Raw genomic sequence first — 20540 nt, 5'->3', positions numbered from 1 at the left:
AAGTCCTTATTTTAATCAGTCAAGGCCATAGTCAGTGACTTGGCAAACGTGTATTCAGGGCTTATAATGTGTTTTCAGTCTACCTCTGTACCAGCTTTGCTATAGCTTCCTCAACAGCAGCCCAGTATTTGGCATGTGTCAGAACACCAAGTAATTATTTGTTCAATGTGTTAATGCTAAATTGTGAATTCAGTTCACTCGAATGAAAGTATGTAATTTAAAAGTCATCACTTGATCAGTGTCAACTTTCAGCTTATTAGCAATAAATCTTGGAAGAGGAAATGATAGCTTGCATTCCCGAAGGAATACAACTTCATTAAAGCTACTAATATAATATACCTTCCCCCAAATAATATTGCAGGGCACTTGATGGGCTAGGCAGGCTTGCTGGCCACTCCCCTCTCCTACTGTCCAAGATAACTATCACATACATTTTACCATATCCTTCAATCTCTAAAACCCCTCCCCAGCAGAAGAAAACCTTTACATCTTCCCTCCATGATGCCAGACTCTGCCTTCTCCTACTAGAACAAATGCTCCTGGTTAGGACAAACCATCCCAGCTTACTTACACAAGGATTTTCTATCACCTCTATTTTTCTGTGCCATTCCTGTCTTCTACATCATTTTGATCAGCACACAAACAACTGCAAATATCTTCATCTTTAAAAACAAAACAAAACAAAACAAAACAAAACCTTGTCATTAACCCACATCGCTCTCCAGCTACCATATTTTCCCTATCCTCTCTACAGCAAAACTCCTTGAAAAAGGGCCTGTGCTGTGTTTTTTTCCTCTGTGCCTTTCATTCCTTGAAACTAACTCCACTCAAGTGTACTCCCTACCATTCCCCTAATTGTTATGATGAGGTAACTGCTAACTTCCTATTGCCAAAAACAGCAGTCAGGTCTTCCTGCTCACCATACAGCCCCGATCAGCCACATCCGACTCAGCTGATCACACTGTCCTTAAAATAGTTTCCTAGCTTGGCTTCAGGGACACCCAGTTCTCATGGGTTCTCAAGAAGGCTGCTCCTTCTTGGTCCCCTTAAGTTAACTCCATTCCCCCTGACACACACACACACACACACACACACACACACCCCTGTCTGATTTCTACAGGTAGATGTGGTGAAGGGCTCAGCTCCTAAAACTCTTCTCTTTCCTGACCGCACTCACTCTGGAGGTAATCTCATCTAGTCCTACCAGTTTAAATATCCTGGTTGACCCCTAAATTTTGTATCTCCATACACAGCCTTAGGTCTGAACTCAAAAACTCATATATACACTACACAGTCAATACCTTCAACTGGATGCCAAATCAATGTATCAGCCTTAGTACATCCAAAACCAAAATCAAAGTGAAATGAAACAACAGTAATAATAGCAGGAAACCCCTGCTCTTCACCAGCATCCACCCATTCAGTTACTCCCCCCAGCTAATCAACCATTAGCTCTTGCCTCCATCACTCTAAAAACCTTCTAGTTGGTCTCTGCTTCTATGCTGCCACATTCCCTCTCCCCCACTTCTATTCTCTAAGCTCTCACGATCCTTATAAACTATAAACCAGACTATGTAACTCTTCTGCTCAAAATTTTCCAGTGACCTCCCATCACTTGGAATAAAAGCCATGTTGTTCATATAGCCTCTGAAGCTGTGATCTGACCCCGGCCCACGCATCCCACTTCAGTGTTCACTACCATTTCACTCTTCACCACCACAGGCCAACTATCCTATCAAAAGGGAATGAAATGATGCCTTCTGTGCCTCGTGCACACATCAAGCTGACTTGTGACTCAGGGCCTTGGTAACTGCTCTTCCCTCCTCCTGATACCTCGTACTTGCAGGTATCGGCACAGCACTAGTCCAATTAGGTCTCTGCTCTAAGGTTACCTTCTAGGTGTTTTTCACCGTCACTTATTTTTCTTTGTGGAACTTAAAACTACCCTACATTCTATTACACATTGTTTATTATCAAACACCTTAACTAAAATATAAGATCTATGAGATGATGGGGCTTTTCTTAAATTCATTTTTTTTTAATCCTTAGAACCTAGAACAGTACCTGAAACACAGTAGTTGTATAATAAATATTTGGTGAAGAAATGAGTAAATAAATGAACATGAACATAGTTTGATTATGAATATGATTTAATGACCTTAATACATAACCCCAAAAGGCAAATCTATTTTTTTGGCATTACTCACTTTCCGTTGTTTTACAGAGTCCAATTTTATAAGCCAATATGAAGCCACTTTTGTTTTATGATATTTCCAGTTATCAATGATCTGTTTTGGGGGAGAAACATTAAGAAATTTAGTTTAAAATTTTCCTCAAAAGTAACGAAGAGTAAATGAAATAATTTTACTAATTAATTTGTGAAACAGAAGTACCGTAATATTACTTGCAATAAAGAATGTCTACTTTCATAAAGACATGTGCAAAGATTTCTAAGTTAAAGAAACCATCAGAATCCAAAGTTTCCTCTTCTTGCTACAAAAAGTACACAGTCTCTAATAAATGGAAGTCAAATGTCTTCAGGTACATAGGACTGGGAAGAAGCCCAAAACACAGATATTCCATTTTAATTCCAAGAGCTATATTTACCACATCACCCTATACAATAACAGAATATTGAACAATACATTAGAAGGTAGCTTATATATAATTAAGGTTCTATTATTCCTTTGTTTCATTTTTATTGGGTTTTTACTGGTAAAAATCTGCAAAAATTCTGAATATATACTCCAGCAATATATATTCAGCAGCAAACAAATTAAAATATTTTCTGCATATAGTAAATGTATAGTAAACAATCTAATATCTTATATAATTATCCACTATATTTTATTAATTATGTAAGCCGATATTCTTTATAAAGCAATCACATCAGCCACAAATATTAGTTCTACTCTCTGATTATCTAATTTTTCTTCTACCTGATTTAAAAGGTTGGTGTATAACTAATATCTCTAAGAAATATGAGTAAAATGGTACAAAATTTTTGTCTTTACCTAGAAGAGAACTTGATTGAGTAAGGTAATATGCAAATAAAAACACACCTACAGAATGCTTTATAACTAGTGTTTGTTTTTCCTCCTTTTTCCTTGATGTAACAAATATCAGCTTGTTTGTAAGTAAGATACCATTTTCAGTTTTTTAAATATTCATATAACAAAATAATGTATAATATTTGGGGATTTTGCTTATAATTATGTCATGATTACGAAATAGAAATTGCCACTATTATTTTTTTTAATTAAGAAAGTTAAATTTTTATTATTATTTGTTGGGGAGGGGTTGTTTGTTTTGTTTCAGAAAGACAGTTGTTTCAGATAGGTCTAAAGTAATGATAAAATATGAAGTGCATCATTCTGGGTCTTATCTTCCAACTGGCCACTAGATGGTGCCTTCTCCTCTGGAACAAAAACAGCGACAACAAAAACAAACCAAAAAAAACCTCCCCAAAAAAACAAAAACAAAAACACCCCAAAAACTACAAACCAAAAACCAAAAACCAAAATCCCAACCAAAACTAAACAAAACAGGGAAACCACAAAACAATCTTCTGTTACTGAGGGATTACCTAGGAATGTCAATTTGAGACAGACGTTTCTAAAGGAAACCAATCTTTGAAGGAATGCTCTTTCACCTGAAATATCTGAATAACTTGACCTTCTTTCTAAAATAGGAATAAGTCATTGACTTTAACGTGAATTTTTAGGACTGTGTCATTTTAGAATGTTCCACTGGGTGGTGCAAATGTGTTTATAACAAGAAAAACACACCCAATATAAGCCATTTCACAATTTGACAAAAACCATTCACAGTGTCACATTCAAATATTCTTGACATTTTATACCCAGGGCTCTATTTTTTTCATTACAACTCATTCCATGTTAGATCCTTCTAAATCTTTACAGAAGGAGGCTTAACTTTGATATTTCTTTCATCATTAAGTGCAGTAATTATTTAACAGTAATTATTCTTGCTTGATGAAGCAATTGCATCATTAAAATAGGACTAGACACTAAAAGATATTTTGCATTACTGATTATGTGATCTCACTGCTCATGGATCATAATAATTAAAATAACCCCTGTATTTTCTAAAGCTTGTTGAGGTTGAAAAGAACATCAATTAAGCTTACCATGTCATTGAGAATAACACCATCAGGAAATAAATTTTAATATTTTAAGAATAACAAAAAAAGTGAGCTCCTTGAAATTTCGTATATGTCAAATACTCACATCTTCTATCAGAAGTAATGATTCTGCATCTGATTTTCCTGGAAACCGGATCTTCATGTCCTTGAGGACAAATAAGGTCTGACTTGTTAGATCGTCTTCTTGTTCCTTTGTTCTCAGTTGCCGCAAAGACTCACTCTTAAATTTGAAAGAATACAGATATTTGGAGGGGGTCTTATTTCATTGTGCCACTATAATCTGAAAGATATTTCTAGGTAAAAATGATGCACTTTTAATTAAAAAAAATAACAGTGAAAAGGAAAATAATTTCTTTTACATTTATTCTTAGGATTAAATGGATATGATTTCCCAAGAGTGTCTTTGGCACTTCCACACAGTTATAGTTTATGTAGCTCAAAATAAAATAAAAATATAAGTGTTTTAAAAAGATTTCCTGGTCAGTTCCTTTGTTACATACTCCGTAGGCAATTCTTGATTAGAGAAAATAATTATTATTACCAAGTGAAATTCATTCATTTATATTTTCTAAACTCTTCTCTTTGGGAACAGATCCACATTAAATAAACAAATTAAATAAGTTCCTGGCCTATGTGTAGGTACAAGGAGACATCTATTTGAGCATCCACAAGTAAGCCTGGTTGCAAAATAAATTCACTGACTTCTTCAACACGAATCTCTGGGATTCATGCTAAGGAGAGAATGCTATATGTTACTTTAAATATCAAGAAAACATTATCAACAATGTTAATATTTCAGTGCTCTAAGGATAATTTATCAATGATTTGGTTTTTAACCTATTAATCAGAAGTCCTTTAAGGAAAATTTACCATCCAACAAATTCCCCCAAATTTACAGCTGTACTGCACAGTACACTGCAAAATGATATCCTTGCACAGGTGAAATTCAACAAAATTATCCAATACCATTAGCAAATAGAAAATAAAATAACATTCTCAGTGTCCATCCCCAATTCTATGAAATAGGGGAGTCTGCTTTTTAAGTTATAGGTTAAGAGGGATGAACAACCCAAATTCCACTAGACTATGAGCTGAATTATAGCAAGGATCTGGAGTTCAATCTGTCTTCCTCCCAGCCGGTCCCTTTGCCACCTAAATCCTGAGTGTAGTGCTTCCTGTGATCTCAGAGGACCAAATGGATGACTTACCATCTGAGAGTTAGGAAAGCTGGCATCATTAGTGTGAGGCACGTGCCTCATGTAGGAGGAGGCACGGTTTAAAGAATGTGACCGAGACCCTGAAGTTGGCCGGGACGCTGGTGTCATTTGTTGAGCAGAAAAGGGGCGGCTGTCTGCGCTGGAAGGTGATTGAGAAGAGATGGACCGAGGGCAACTGACTGAACGCCTAATGGAGCCTAGGATAATGGAGCAGAGGGGTAGTACAGCAGCAGAGTTAGTGAAGTTTCCCACTGTATTGGAGTTAAACTAACAATTAGACCACATGGTGGCAAAACAGCAATAAATTTAAAAGCATAATCATCATCATGAGAATATAAGCTTAAGTTAATGGACATACACCTTATATTTAGGGATGTATTACAATTTAAACAGTAAACTTGGTGCAGAACCCCTATGACGTATTAAGAATGGCTACGATAAGAATGATTTTTTAACCAGTTCTGTTCTTGAAACATGACTTAAAAGAACCAGAAGAAAGGAAAACTAACATTCATGGAGCACTTTCTATAAGCCAGACAACTTGCTAGGTGCTACACTTTAATCTTAATCTTCACAGAAACCCTCTGAAGTAGGAATCTGCATCACCTGAAGACTCAGAACTTTCTCAAGTCACATGACAAGAAAGTGACCAGACTCAGGTTTAAGTCCTGACCTATATAATGTCAGCGTCCTTCCTCTTTCTAAAGCATGATGCCACCTACTATCTTTGCATTAGACTGGTCATTTATTAGAATTTGTGTACAGATTCTATAAAATAGAATACTTTATAGCAAGACTCATAGAGGGGGATGGAAAGGAGTCTAGAGAGTGGCCAGAATAAATGGATGTTACAAAATTTAGGACACAAAATTTAAAAAACCCGTAAAACAGAAGAAAAACATAAAGATCATCCTAATGGAGTTTAAATATATAATTGGTTATTACAAGAGTAGTAGTAGACAAGTAGTCTTATTATTCACAGGAGAGAAGAATGAAAAAAAAAAAAAAAAACTAGATTTAAATTCCCACAGTAGAAGATTTAAGTCAAGGAAAAAAATGTCTGGATCTAGAGGGTTGTTATCAGAACAAGCTAGGGAAAACCAAAGACTATCTTTCCCAATGAATACCATTTAAAAAAGAGAACCAAGTGTTCCAGGTAAATTTTGACTCCTGACACAGGGAAATAGAATATCCCTCAATATCATCAAAAGTTATATACTTTTTAGTTCATATTTAGTAAATTTCTTCTGTTCTATATTCTCTCTCTGCTCAGGGAATACATCAATCTTCAGTAATTAAATAATTTAATAAAACTCACATGAGGCAAGTTGAATACCCAAACATTTCTCTTCATTAGCTGTTGAAAAAAAATTAAACCTTTGTAAAGGCAATGGACATACACCTTATATTTAGGGATGTATTTCCATAGGATATTTTGAGTCAATGATAATCTTAAAACCGTTTGGGTTCTGGTGAATATAAAAAATATACTCATTAAAGCTATAGAAGATGTTCAAAAAAAAAAAAAAAACTTCCATTTGTTCCAATTATTAACTTTCTTCTGAACCTAAAAGTCACATCCAATTTTTTTAAAAGGACCATGCTTCTAGAAAAGGGCTGTGTGAGGAACATATCACTGGTCAGTCTTCTATTAGGAAAATACACAAAAGCATGTACTACTACCTACACCTTGGTTCTGCTCTCTTTGAGGGCTTAAAGTGGTAGTTTGGAATGTACAATCTGATCACAGGTACAGAAGGAAAATATCCTTTCTCTTGAATCACCACAGATTCCCATTTTTTTCCCTGCATACACTGGAAATTCAGACAGAATAATTAAATCACTAGATATGGCAATAATATTTAGGTAGATTAGCAAAAAATGGTTGTAACTTGCATATACAAGTTACATGAGAAAACTATTTCATATAGTTTTATGTATGAACACCTTATATCAATCCAAAATATATCTTTGAAATTACAGCAAGGGTAAATTTCCTAAGTTATTTCTACACCAGAATATGTTACACATAATCTGGATTCTGCCATCCATCATTAGCATCACTGTGGAAAGAAAACTCAAGGAGGGTTTGTGGCTATGGTATTCCTTAGTGTAATACTAAAGAGAGAATATAAAACAAATGGAAACCTTCATGGTAATTCCTAATGACTATAAAAATAATATATAACTAAAAAGGAAAAATACATATAACTGAATTAAACTAGCTTTAAAATGTGAACTCACACTCAAAAACACTTTTAGTACACTATTTTTCTGATCTCAATTTATTTTTAGCCTGAGAAAAGAGAACAATCTCAGAGCTTTAGGAATCTTGGCCACATTTCCACAACCCCACCCTCATCCACGGTTGGCTCACAGTCTTAGGGATGCCCACCTTAAACGAGGGATTAAACAACTGGTAAGATCTGGACAGGACAATTTCCTCTTCCAAAAGAGAAAGAGAGCCTTACTTTCAGACATACACTGAGAGCACATAAGGCATCTTAAAGAAAAAAAGGAAGTAATTGATAAAATAGCTTGCAACTCTAGAACAGGTGCTCAATAGACATCTTAAATGAGTAAATAAATGAAATGGAACATAATACGTTATTTCTCCTCCAAACACATGAACTCTCAAAGACAGGAACACTACCATGTATCTCTATAAAATAATTCAGTAAAAGAAAGTAAAGGAAAAGGAAAAGGAAAAGACCATTAAAAATCTTCATGATATTTGGTAAGAGATAATTAAAAATCTTCGTCTGTTTGTACTGTATTCCTCCTGGCATTTTGCCATAAGTATGGAAGGCCAAGTTTAAAACACACTCATTTCCAGAGAAATGACACATTAAATAAGCCACTGCTGGAGATCAAAGAAGGCTCACAGTTGTGTTTACTGCCTGACTGAACTGGTCCCTTTCCTGGAACCCTGAGACAATGGAGGACGAGCAGAGACAGGAGAGATTAGAGTTAAGAAAACCCCTGCCTTGGAGGCAGAATGGGGAAAGGGGATCCAAGTGAGCCTGAGAAAACAGCAATACCACGCTGGACATTTGTGGATGAAAGAATTGTGAACTCATCTGAAATCAAAGAAGGAATGAATGACCAAATGGGAGAGAGAAGGGATGTGAAAAGAAAGGAAGAAAGAGAAAAGAGGAAGGTGGAAAGGAAGCCAACAGAGCAGCTGGTTGGTTACTGTCCGGAATACTTGCTGTAGGTATCCCAAAGCCCTGACTCAAGTGCTCAGCCCTGATGAAAATGGGAGGGAACAAAACTTCAACTATTTCACAATTGCGTGGCTCACAGAGATGTTCAAGTCAAGTACCTAGAGAGATACACACATTTTTAAAAAGAGGTGAACATATAAAATAAAACTGGTGACCAAAAGGGAGGGAAAGCACAAGGGTGGGGTGGAGAATGGAGCGAGGGAACATAAAGTCTTAAAAGAGAATGCAGCCCACAGATCAGCTGCCATGAGGCCCATTTCACAAAATCCATGCAACAATCCAGGACACAACAAAAACTATGAAACAGAGAAGAAAGTGCTCTCAGAGATCCTTCATTCAACCTGTTTGTTCTCCCTCTGCAGCCCCTGGAAGGGACTGTGCGGTGTGCCCAGGTCAGGGTTAGGGAATGAAGTGAAGTGGAGTCCAGGTCCCCTCATACAGGACAAGGGTCCATTTGGCCCAAGCTTTTATTGAGTTCAGTAACTGCCGTTCCATAATTCCTCACATAACAACAAAACTAGAAGAAATGAACTTACTGGACTGTTGAATTAATTTGTAGTTGTTGGACTGTTTAAAGTTATACGTGACTTGCTTTTCTCTGTTCTTATTTTGGTACTCTTCTTTCTCATTGTCCTCGGATTCCGAAGCGCTGCTGCTACTGTTGTAACTACTGTCACTGCTGTAGTATTTCTGTCTTTTCATTACCTCAGAGCTCTCAGGCATGGAGGACAGAGGCTGAACCAGAGGGAAATGTGTCCTGTTAGAATTCAGAGCACTGCTAATGAACTATGAGCATAATCAGTTACTATTTTTAATTTCCTGCTTACACTGGCTGCTTTTCTCCAAAGCCTGAAACCCACCCAAAGCATGACGGCAACCACATGCTGTTAGCCTACTGTGCTCTTCACTGAGGTTTCTGTTTCTGCAAAATGTTCCCTCTTAAATGGTACAGAGCTCAGTTGTGATGAGGAAAATGCTGTGTGATGTGAAGAAATGACCAGAGTACCCACAAAGAATAGCAAAATAAAATATTTGAGATGAAAATGAAAATATGAAAATCAGAAACATAATCAGCTTTTCTTCATTCCATACAGAGAGATTACTCACTACTCATCAAAACTCAGAGCTGTACTTTTGTTGTATCATTGATGTTCAGAACCACTCAGTAAATGCGTGTTTGTGTGTTGTGTGTGTGTGTGTGTGTTGCTTTTGAGAGAGAGAAGAAAGGGCCGGGGGAAGAAAGGCAGAAAGAGTAAGAAAAGCCAGTTAAACCACTGCAAGTAAAGAGGCACCTGGATGGCTCAGTCGGTTAAGTATCTGCCATCCGCTCAGGTCATGATCCTGGGGTCCTGGGATCGAGCCCTGCGGGGCTCCCTGCTCAGCAGGGAGTCTGTTTCTCCCTCCTCTCCTCCCCCTGCTTGTTCTCCTTCTCTCTCTCTCTCATAAATAAATAAAATCTAAATAAAATCTTTTTTAAAAATCGCTGTAGATAAAATAAGATAAATTACTGTAAGTATAGTAAGGCCACTCATAAAACAGAGCCTATGAGCCTATCCACTCACATAATGTATAACACAAAGCAAGATATTCCTTACATGTCTAATTAGCTCTGGATATTTTTACAAATCAAAATTTTTAGTTAATTGTCTACTTTCCAAATGGGTTCTGAACAGCTTGTGCCTCTTCTCACAGGACTTCTGAATTTGACATAAAGGTTAGGCCATAATGGAGCAACACTGCTTTTCATTGTCCATGCTACCCAAAAAAGTGGTATCATGTAAAAATCAGTATGGCAAGAATTTTTGGAGAAGAGATACCATGTAGAAGGGTAAAACTATAATGCTTCAAAGTTCCCTGCTATTATGTTCCAGTATTTCCATTAGAATTACTTGTCTCTAAACCTCCTAAACACTGTGTTTCCAAGGATGCCAGGCGAGGGAATAAAAAAGATAAGGGAAGTAGGACAGCTTCACTTCAGAAAGAATGTACACAACCAAGAACAAGGCATTTTTACGACTTAGTCATTTTAAGAGACTATTTATTATACAAACCATATGCCTCTTGCTCCTGCTGGGAAAGGTTCCTGTAGCTATACACTAGATTCTTGTTCTCTGTTTAACAAAAATTCTTTGATGCTAGCATACACAATAAGGAAAGCCTTGGTTACCATGGGACTTCACTGAAATAAGGTATATCTTCTCATGTGTCAGTGTAGAATGAAAGATAAAGAGAGAAATAGCATGTCATGAAGTGCCTGGAAGACACAGTAAGACAAAGCATGATCCTCTTAAAGTTACCGCCTTTGCAAACGGTGGAAAAATAACCAAAGTAGGGAAAGTAATTTAATACACTATGGTACCAACTTGTATTTGAAAGTGTTTTTCTCTTAATAGTCCAATATTTTCCTGAGCACTAACAATGTTCAAAGAGATATGCATAAAAACACTAACTAGTACACAATCATGGAACATTTTGATAGTCTTGGGGAATATGAGTTCTAGAGGAAGCTTGTTTCTTCAGAAGTCTCGCAGGCCCCCAAAGAGACAATGGCACAACCGGCCTTGCTAGTAGTGTCCTCCTTCATGTAGGCAAATAGCTTTCAGGTTTCTCAAAGAGCTTGACTACATAATGAGTTATTTGATCCTATAATGAATCACTAGGGGAAATGGATAGCTGAAACTTTGTGTCATATATGCATTTGGGACTTTTTGACCAACACACTGTTCAAGCAATAATTAATAAGAAGTGATAGTAGTCTGAAGTTTGAACAGTACCTTAACTGCAAAATGGAATTTGTAAATTGGCATTGAGTTAGGATACACATCATACTACTTATTTTTATGTCCTATTGTATTATGAACTGGGCCACACATAAAAATATATAAATAGCAAAAAGATTAGTAATCACTCAGCTGAAAAAAAAGAACAATGCTCACAGCTAATACTTTATGTGGTATTTATTATTTATAGAGCTAATTAATATTTCTTAGTTTCTCAAATAAATGAAAAATTATTTCTCCTAGTACAAGTTTCATTTAAACTTCACTATATCTTCATTTATTCTTCTACCATAAACATACTGAAAATTAATGTTTACCATGTGATAGCATCCCTCTAAAATGAAAGGCTGCTTTGAAGTTTGGCTCACCCCAGACACTGACCGTACATAAAGTTAAAAGTTATAACATGTTTTTACTTCAGACTGATTATGCAACTTTCAACCATTTTGAAATATTTCTGGCAGTAAAACCTACAGAAACTAGCCAATTCATTTCATTTCAACAAATACAGTTATCTTCTACTACTTGCCTAGAATAAGAGGGGCTGAAAAAAATATACAATGTGAATTCTGCCTTCCAGGAGCTTATTTTTTTTATTTGGATGCTAAGTATTATTTAATGAAGCAAACAAGAGTATGATAGACGGTCTCAGGGCCTTTGCATTTCTCATTCTGCCTCAGTTCTGCGCCCGCAAGTTGTCTCACAACTGGTTTGCGGAGTTGCAATGATTAATACACAAAGCTTAGAACCTATTCACTTTTAAAGATACTCTAAAATATATTAGAGCCATTATCAATAGCATCAGTCACAATTCTTCAGTATAAAGCACATATTTCAGAAGGGTGCCTGACATCCAAGGTCTCTGATCTCTACCAGAAACATATTTTTCACCAGGTTCATCTTGTACTATTTTACTCCCCAGGAATCTTCCATTTGAGTGATACCAAATACTTTCTTGTTTCTCCAATACTCTATGCAATGTCACACCTCTATGTTTTTGCCTTAAATATTCCCTCTAAACTGAAGATCCTTCCCCTCATCCTTAATGTTTAGAGCACTACTCGTTTTTTAAGACCTAATTCCAATGTCACTTCCTGTGCAAGGCCATCCAGTCTACCAGTCCTTTGCTTCTCTATGTAATTATAGCACTTTCCACTCCCTTTATTAAAGCACTTGCCACAATACAGCCTGGACTTTGGTTCACCTACCTGTTCTTCCACTAGCCAATGAGGTCATTGTGGATACATTCAACAAACTTAATTAATGGCTTTTGATAACTTTCTAAGTACCAAACACTGTGCTAGGTGCTAGAAATAACAACATACTTCCTACCCTCAAAGTATTTACAAGTTCATTCTAAACCAAACATGCACACAATTTTCACAACTCACTAAAAGTGTTATTTGTAGCACAAGAGAAAAAGCAGAAGAAGGAAGATCTAAGTCTAACTAGGGGAATGAGGGAAGATTTCACAATGGCAGCAATGGTTCAGCTGGATTAGAAGGGGATCTGTAATCAAGCAATGAATGGATTTTTTTTTTTTTAATAGGAAGGCATTCCCGAAGCTTGGAAAAAGCATGAAAGCATGACAGAGCATGATGATGTGTACGAGGACATAGTGATAGCTTTGTATTGCTGAAATGTAAACTAAAACAACAGCAACAATAATAATGACAACTGAATAAAAAAGTTTCCAAGATTTTACAAATTCAACACTTTCCAACTCTACTAGCAAGGCCTTTAGCATATAAAAAAGGACCATGTAGATCATCACTACAAAGAGAATGAAGGTAAGGCAAACACATGTCCATTTTTGCTTGCATGATAGCTTCCTATTTATTCCTAGAAACCATACCTATTTTAACTAACACAATTTCAATGTTACTGAGTCAACAATAAGTGGGGCTCCCCATGAGGATTTCCAGAGTGATAATTTGCCTTACCTATAATGCTACACATCTCTGAAAATTGTTAAGTCTAGAGATAGGAGAAAAATGTAATACTGAGTATAGAATAAGGGTACTAGTTTTAAGTCCCTCTTGGCCCTAACTCAGGGTCTTTACTAGCCTTAGGCAAAGAATTAAAAAATGAAGGAAACTTGGAGTGCCTGGGTGGGCTCAGTCAACTAAGCATCTGCCTTTGGCTCAAGTCATGATCCCAGGGTTCTGGGATTGAGCCCCACATGGGGCTCTCTGCCTCTCTGCTCAGCAGGGAGTCTATTTCTCCCTCTCCCTCTGCCTGCCACTCTGCCTGCTTGTGCTCACCCTCTCTCTCTCTCTGTCAAATAAATAAATAAAATTTAAAAAAATATATAAAAATTGAAGAAAACAAACAATACTTCTCTTGAGTATATCTCCCTAACTCTAACTGCACAGGTCCATACAGTTCCTTGAAAGTGGCATCAGTCATTCTTACAGTAAGAACAATGAAGGTAAAATCAACTGTACTTAGTAGCATCTACTTTGATAGTAAAGAATGTAGAGGTACTGCACCTTTGGCCCTCGAGGCTTGGTAGTTTTGCCCATCAATTTTTCATCATCAATTTCACATTGTTCCAGAAGATCTAAAATATCTTCTTCCTTAAAAAAATATTAAAATTGTGATCACTAATGGACTCTACAATATTTCCAAGGTCATTAATGTCCATAAAATAGTGTACAACAAGGTGTCCTAGAACTATTTAAGGAAGATTGCTTAGATCAAATGAAAAATAAAGAATCATGGAAAAATCTCTTGAGGAAACCTTCATGGAAATCTGGCAATATAAACAATACATAACTGAAATCTATCATGCATTAATATCATAAATAAATATGTCTTTACATTATAGTACACTATTAAAATCTTAGAGTACAATACTTCAATAAATTAGCCTATTGATGATTCATATTGAGCATATTGAACATTAAAATTTCTAAAAGTTCACTCTAGTTTTCCAGAGCAAAATTTCATCAATCATCTCTATATTAATTAGTGCAAAATAATATTACAACTTCAGAAGAAAATTGATGATGGCCTAAGAGTTTCATTTAGAACAATCTAATGTTAGTATTTAGTAAATGGGTACAATTTAAGGTGACTCTTTCAAAATTTTAACTATTGTGCAAGAGTATCTTTAGAACTTTGTGAAGGATTTTCATTCTATGGGTCTAATACTTGCTCTTCCAGAATCATTGCGAAGTCAAGGGGCAAAGTTATAAAAACAAGTAACTGAAATAGATTTTGAGCAAACCAAAGTGATAGGAGTATAACAGCTACACTGAAAGAGGTTCCTTGAGTTATTTATTCAATCTATAAAAATATCACATCTCCATTTGTATATTTATGACATGTTTTGGTGTCTCCTATAAAAAGGTTTTTGAAGAAACTAGAAATCTCACTGTGCAATGGAAATTTGTAAAAAATAAGTTACTCTTCATGCCAATCCAATAAAGCTTAAGTATTAAAATACCAAAATACCTTTGCTATAATGTTTTGATTAAACAATAATTCTACAATGAATTCCCGTGACAGCAACACAAGATAGTTAAAAAGAAACTCAAAGAGTTCTGTTTCTGCTTAGGAGAAAGAAGATCATAACAGATAATACTTTCATTATAGCAGCTAGAAAAAGACAGATAAACTAAACAATCATAGTTTTTAAGACATCAGAAAGCTGTGGATAAAGCGTAGTGTAAAATAAACTAAATACCAGAGCGGGGAAAAGTTCTAGGCAAGCAGAGATGAGTAGCCATTTTCTACTTTGGAATCATTTGTCAAGTCTGCACACAGATGGGCAGAGACCACATCTATAAAAGGCTGGGATAAAAAGGAGAGTTTTCAATGGTCATGTGAGCTAGTGTAACATCTAGAACCGTCCCACAGAGCTTGTTCTCTTGACCTCCAGGGTCTCTCCGACAGCAATTTTAGTGAGCATGTAGTGGAATAGGAAGATAGAGGCATGTGAAAACCAGTCTTACAGTTTTTAGATACCAATAGAAAATGAGGTCCATAATAAACACTGAATAAATTTCATCCTTGAAAATGAAATCTTGCCATTTGCGACGACGTGGATGGAACTAAAGGGTATTACGCTTAGCAAAATAAGTCAATCGGAGAAAGACAGCTATCATATGATCTCCCTGATATGAGGAACTCAAGAAGCAACATGGGGGGGTTGGTGGGTAGGAAAAGAATAAATGAAACAAGATGGGATCGGGAGGGAGACAAACCATAAGAGACTCTTAATCTCACAAAACAAAGAGGGTTGCGGGGGGTGGGGAGGTGGGGAGATGTAGGGAGAGGGTGGTTAGGTTATGGACATTGGGGAGGGTATGTGCTATGGTGAGTGCTGTGAAGTGTGTAAACCTAGCTACTCACAGACCTGTACCCTGGGGCTAATAATACATTATATGTTAATAAAAAAGATGTAGTTCCATTCTGTTGATTTTTGCTTTTGTTCAACTTCTCTTTGGCTCAAAATGATTAGCCCCTTACCTTAGCACCCTGAAAGAAGAAGGATATACCTTTTTTTGGAAAAAAATAATATCTGTTCAGTTTTTATGATTCTTTTATAGACACTATCAAACAAATAAAAACTGTAGGATATCCAAAATAACAGGAAAATGTGACCCATGAAATAGAGGAAAAAACATTTTAAAGAGCAGGTCCTTAAGTGATCCAGATGTTAATATTAACAAATAAGGATTTTAAAATAACTACTACATACATATTAAAGAAAATTGATGAAAAATGGACAAAATGAATGGAAGATGCAGAATTTCAACAGAGAAATGAGATTTTAAAGAAATAAATGAACATTCTTGAGTTGAAAAATATAATCAAAAATTAAGAAGTGACTGGATATGCTTGCAGCAGACTGGGCACAGCAAAGATATGAGATTTACACTGAGGTGTAAATTATCTAAACTGAAGCACACAGAAAGATAAAAGAAAAACAGAACAGAGTAAACAAGATACATGGGATGCTGTCCAATCACCTAATATATGTGTCATTAGAGTCCCATAAGAGACAAATACAAAATAACATAGCAACAATATCTGAAGAAGAAATGGAGAAGAACTTTCCAAAACCAATGGAATACATCAACCCAGAGCCTCAAGAAATTGAGAAAACTACAAGCTGGATTAATACAAAGAAAACCACACATAAGCACATCAAAGTCAAAATGCTAGTGATGGGGGAGGGTGTGGAATCATCCAGGGGAAAGGACACATTACATTTAGGAGGAAAATAAAAATAAGAATAGAATTATGAATAGAAACAATAGGAACCAGCAGACAAATAAATGACATCTATAACAGTGCTGAAACAAACAAACAAAGAGCCTGTCAAGACAGAATTCTATATCCAATTAAATTTCACTTAATGAAGATAAAATGAAAAACAATTTCTTACCAAAACACAAGACAGAGAGAAAACTAATCAATACCACACTTCTGCTACAAGGCATATGAAGTACTAAAGAAAGTTTCTGAAACTGAAGAAAGACAACCCTTGTTAGAAGCATGAATCTGCATGACAGGATGGAAGAACATGAGAAAGGGTATATATGTGAGTAAACATGAAATGTTAGTTAGAAAACTATTAAAGACCACTGCTTGCTTAGACAATATTAACAATGTATTCTGAGGTTCATAACGTAAGTAAAAGTAAAATATATGTTAACAGCACAAAGTCAGAGGTATGCTACAATATAACTAAAAGCCAAAAGAGAAGATAAAATAGTATAAGAAAAAATAATTGATTTTTCCAAAAGAATACAGGGAGCAACGAAAAAAATAATGAACAGATGGAATAGAGAAGAAAGAGCAAGAGGGAAGACATAACCCCAACTATACTAGTAAATGTGCGAAATGACTAAGAGACAGATAGTGTCAGACTGAATTTTAAAGCAAATATGACCCAACTGCATGGTTTTTACCAGAGATATTTTAAATATAAGAACACAGATAAGTTGATAAATAGATAGAATGATATATCAACCAAACAGTAACCATAACAAAGAAACTAGTTATCCACATTAGTCACACAACGTAAGCTTTAAGACACGGGATATTATCAAAGGGAAAGATAAACATTTCATAATGATAAAATAGAAATGATGAATTCATTAGAAAGACACCTTCATAACTTCGAAGTATATGAAACAAAACAACAGAACCGCATCCACAGTCACAGTTGGTAGTTTCAACAACCTTTTTCAGGAATTGCTAGAACAAGTAGGCGAAAAAAAAATTTTTTGGAAAGGATTAGGATATTTGAACAACACTAACAGCCAAATTTACTTTTGACATGTATAAAACTCTATAACCAACCTGCAGTAGCCTATTATTTTCACATATACTTGGAACATTCACAAGAATACGTACTCTATTGACTTGAAGTATCAATTCATTTTACAATATTGAAATCAGAATGTTTTCTAATACCAATGAAATAAACTAGAAATTTTTAACAAAAATAAAGCGAGAAAATTTCAATGCATAGAAATTAAACAAAAAACTTCTAAATAACCAAATAAAAACCAGGATGGCAATTAATATATAATATAATATATAAAATTGCTAGATACAAGGACAAGATAAAAAAATCAGATGTAACAATGTGAAAAAAATTTAAAAATAAAAAATTTTTTAAATTATATTACTGGCAACAGCAGCAAAAACAACAAATACTTAAGAATAAATTTAATTAAAGATGTACAAAAACTATACACCAAAAGCTATAAACACAGTTGAGTAATAGACTCAAGTACATGGAGAGATATGCCATATTAGTGGATCAGAAGACTCAGTACTATTAATTCCTCGGTACAGTTAATATTACTGTTAATATAGATTCCACACAGTGCCAATTAAAAACCTAGCAGCTACTTTGTATTAAAAAATTAATCAAAATTTAAAATCAAGCCGATTCTTAAATGTAAATGGAAGCATTAAGGACCTACAAAGTCCAAAAGCAACAGTACTGAAGATAGTGTGATGTTTGTGTGAGAAGAGGCTCACAAACCAATGGGATAGGGCAAGCAAACTGGTGACATTTAAACAAGATTTTGAAGAAGACAAGGAAGAAGGGAATTCGGATTTGAAGCCTATTATGTGACAAGTACTTTAAACAGACTATTTTAATTAACCTCCATTTTATTTTAACCACAAGCCTGTTATAGTTTTAATACTACTATATTAGTGATGAGCAAACTACTGATCAAATAGTTTAGTCTAAGGTTACATAATTTACACATGGGGGAGCTGGAATTTGAATGTACATCGATCTGCTCCAAAATTCCAAGGTTTTCTAGCAGAAAAAGTGGGGGTAGGGGAGCAGAGTAATGAGAAGATGAACAGACATGGTAATCACAGGAGAGACCAGTACAGAATAGGTGACAGAAAATGAACAAAGGTCTCCTACTGTCTTAATTAAGAAAAACAAAGGGCCACAGAATATAATTCTACTGGTGGAAATGTGTATGTCAAAAGAAAGACTTTGGGAGGAAAAGAACATTGAGGTCCACATTATTCCTTTAGCTCCTGTCTCAGGTTTAGCCAGCTTGAAAGTGGCTCTGTACCTTGTTGCAGAATTTGAGTGAAAAGACCATAGCAAAATCTATGAATAATAAATTTTATCATTTTTTAATAACTCAATATAACAGGGTATCCAAGAAATGGGAGGTTATCACTGTAGTGGAATGTCCAGTAATATAAAGTGCATTTTAATGAGTCCACACAAACTTATTTGTCCAGTGAGATTTTAGCAAGCACAGGCTTAACAAGCACTTGCACACTGGGGATGTCCTCTTGAAATGCTTCCTTTTGAAACTCCAAGCTACCTAGCAAAGAAATGAGATCTGGCTCCTAGCAAAGAAATCATGTAAAGAGAAAGAAACATCAAGCCAGCTCCTCAGACGTTCCAGCTATCTTAACTGAGGCACCAGACATGTGAGGCCTTCCTGGATTTCTAATCCCAGTTGAGCTTCCAAATAAATGCAACTATGATTCACTCCAAGCAAGCCAAGCTGAAGAACTACTCAGCTGAGCTGAGCCAAGATTACAGAATATGAGCAAATACTTGGTTTACTATGCAACAAAAGATAACTGACAGATATTTTGATAAAAAGATTACTGTGTGTGTATATGTGTGTGTGTGTGTGTGTGTGTGTGTGTGTGTGTGTGTTTTAATTACTTCTCATATACCAGGTCTATGCAGTGTATCAGGGGGGAAAATACTGCATAAAGAAGCTAGTTACAATCCAAATAACGAGAGCATCACAAAACACTAGGTTAATTCAATGGATTTTTTTTTTTATTCAGGTACCTATACACACCTCTGTAAGAAGACATGTTTACTATAATAAATTGATATTACAACATAACATCAACATTCTCTACTGCATAATTTGTCCTGTTAGCTTACTTATGAAATCACTTGGTTGGTTATGAAATGCTAGCAACTGCTAAAATAGAAGGAAAGTGCATCTTAAAACAAATGTTTTTACAAATGGCTCTAAGGTGGGTTGCTTTTAAAAACATATTATTTGGCTTCATTCACTTCTGTCTCTATAAGCACTCATTCCTTTACCTTCATCCTTTTCAAAGGATTATTCAGCTCTCGCTGGAATGAAGCTGCTCTCCCTGAAAGGAAGGTCTGAAATGCAACAGCCAACAAATTCTCATACTTTTCAAGCAGAGTTTTATCTTCGGGAGGATAAATTCGTCTACAATAAATCAGACAAACCAATTTGTTTAAAAGAAGCTACTGTAGTGCAATAGCTAAGTTCAATTACACAGATAGTCCTTGACCACCTACTCTCTACCAGTTGCTTCACTAGGTGCTAGAAATAAAGATGAATGCAGCTATAAGAAATTCACACAAATTTTCATCAGTTATTTATACAAAGTTTATCTAGAGAATGGTCATTAAACAATGAAGCTCCAGAAAGCACAGTAAAAGGGTTGGTTGTGGAGCAGTGGTTGGAGAAGAATTGCAATTAGGCATATTGAAGAAATATGGATCTTCATGGGAGAGAGCAGGTGATGGGGAATAATCTGGAAATATGCTATTACAGTGTGGTTACTGACATATACAAGAATGTGGGCATTCATCTTGATATTCTCTTTTGGGATGGTGGAATGTGCCTCTCTGAAGAAGAGA

The 20540-nt window shown here is 35.6% G+C and overlaps 1 protein-coding gene across 3 annotated transcripts in view; it reads right to left on the bottom strand.

Annotated features, from left to right (window-relative positions):
• The window catches only part of TTLL7 (tubulin tyrosine ligase like 7), a 146385-nt gene that overhangs the window by 39714 nt on the left and 86131 nt on the right, over positions 1-20540 (bottom strand). For all 3 annotated transcript variants that reach the window (XR_007126697.1, XM_047726458.1, XM_047726459.1), the window contains exons 13-18: positions 19968-20103; positions 13882-13968; positions 9146-9344; positions 5374-5579; positions 4251-4385; positions 2208-2288 (exon numbers count right to left, since the gene is read on the bottom strand). Coding sequence is in view for 2 of the 3 variants with exons in the window: in XM_047726458.1 (XP_047582414.1) it covers positions 2208-2288; positions 4251-4385; positions 5374-5579; positions 9146-9344; positions 13882-13968; positions 19968-20103 (844 nt within the window). In the remaining variant the exon portion in view is untranslated. The remainder of the gene's footprint in view (positions 1-2207; positions 2289-4250; positions 4386-5373; positions 5580-9145; positions 9345-13881; positions 13969-19967; positions 20104-20540) is intronic.

This window comes from Lutra lutra, chromosome 4 (genome assembly GCF_902655055.1).
Source record: "Lutra lutra chromosome 4, mLutLut1.2, whole genome shotgun sequence".
NCBI classification, from domain to species: domain Eukaryota; kingdom Metazoa; phylum Chordata; class Mammalia; order Carnivora; family Mustelidae; genus Lutra; species Lutra lutra.
This window is presented reverse-complemented; position numbering and strand designations above follow the sequence as displayed.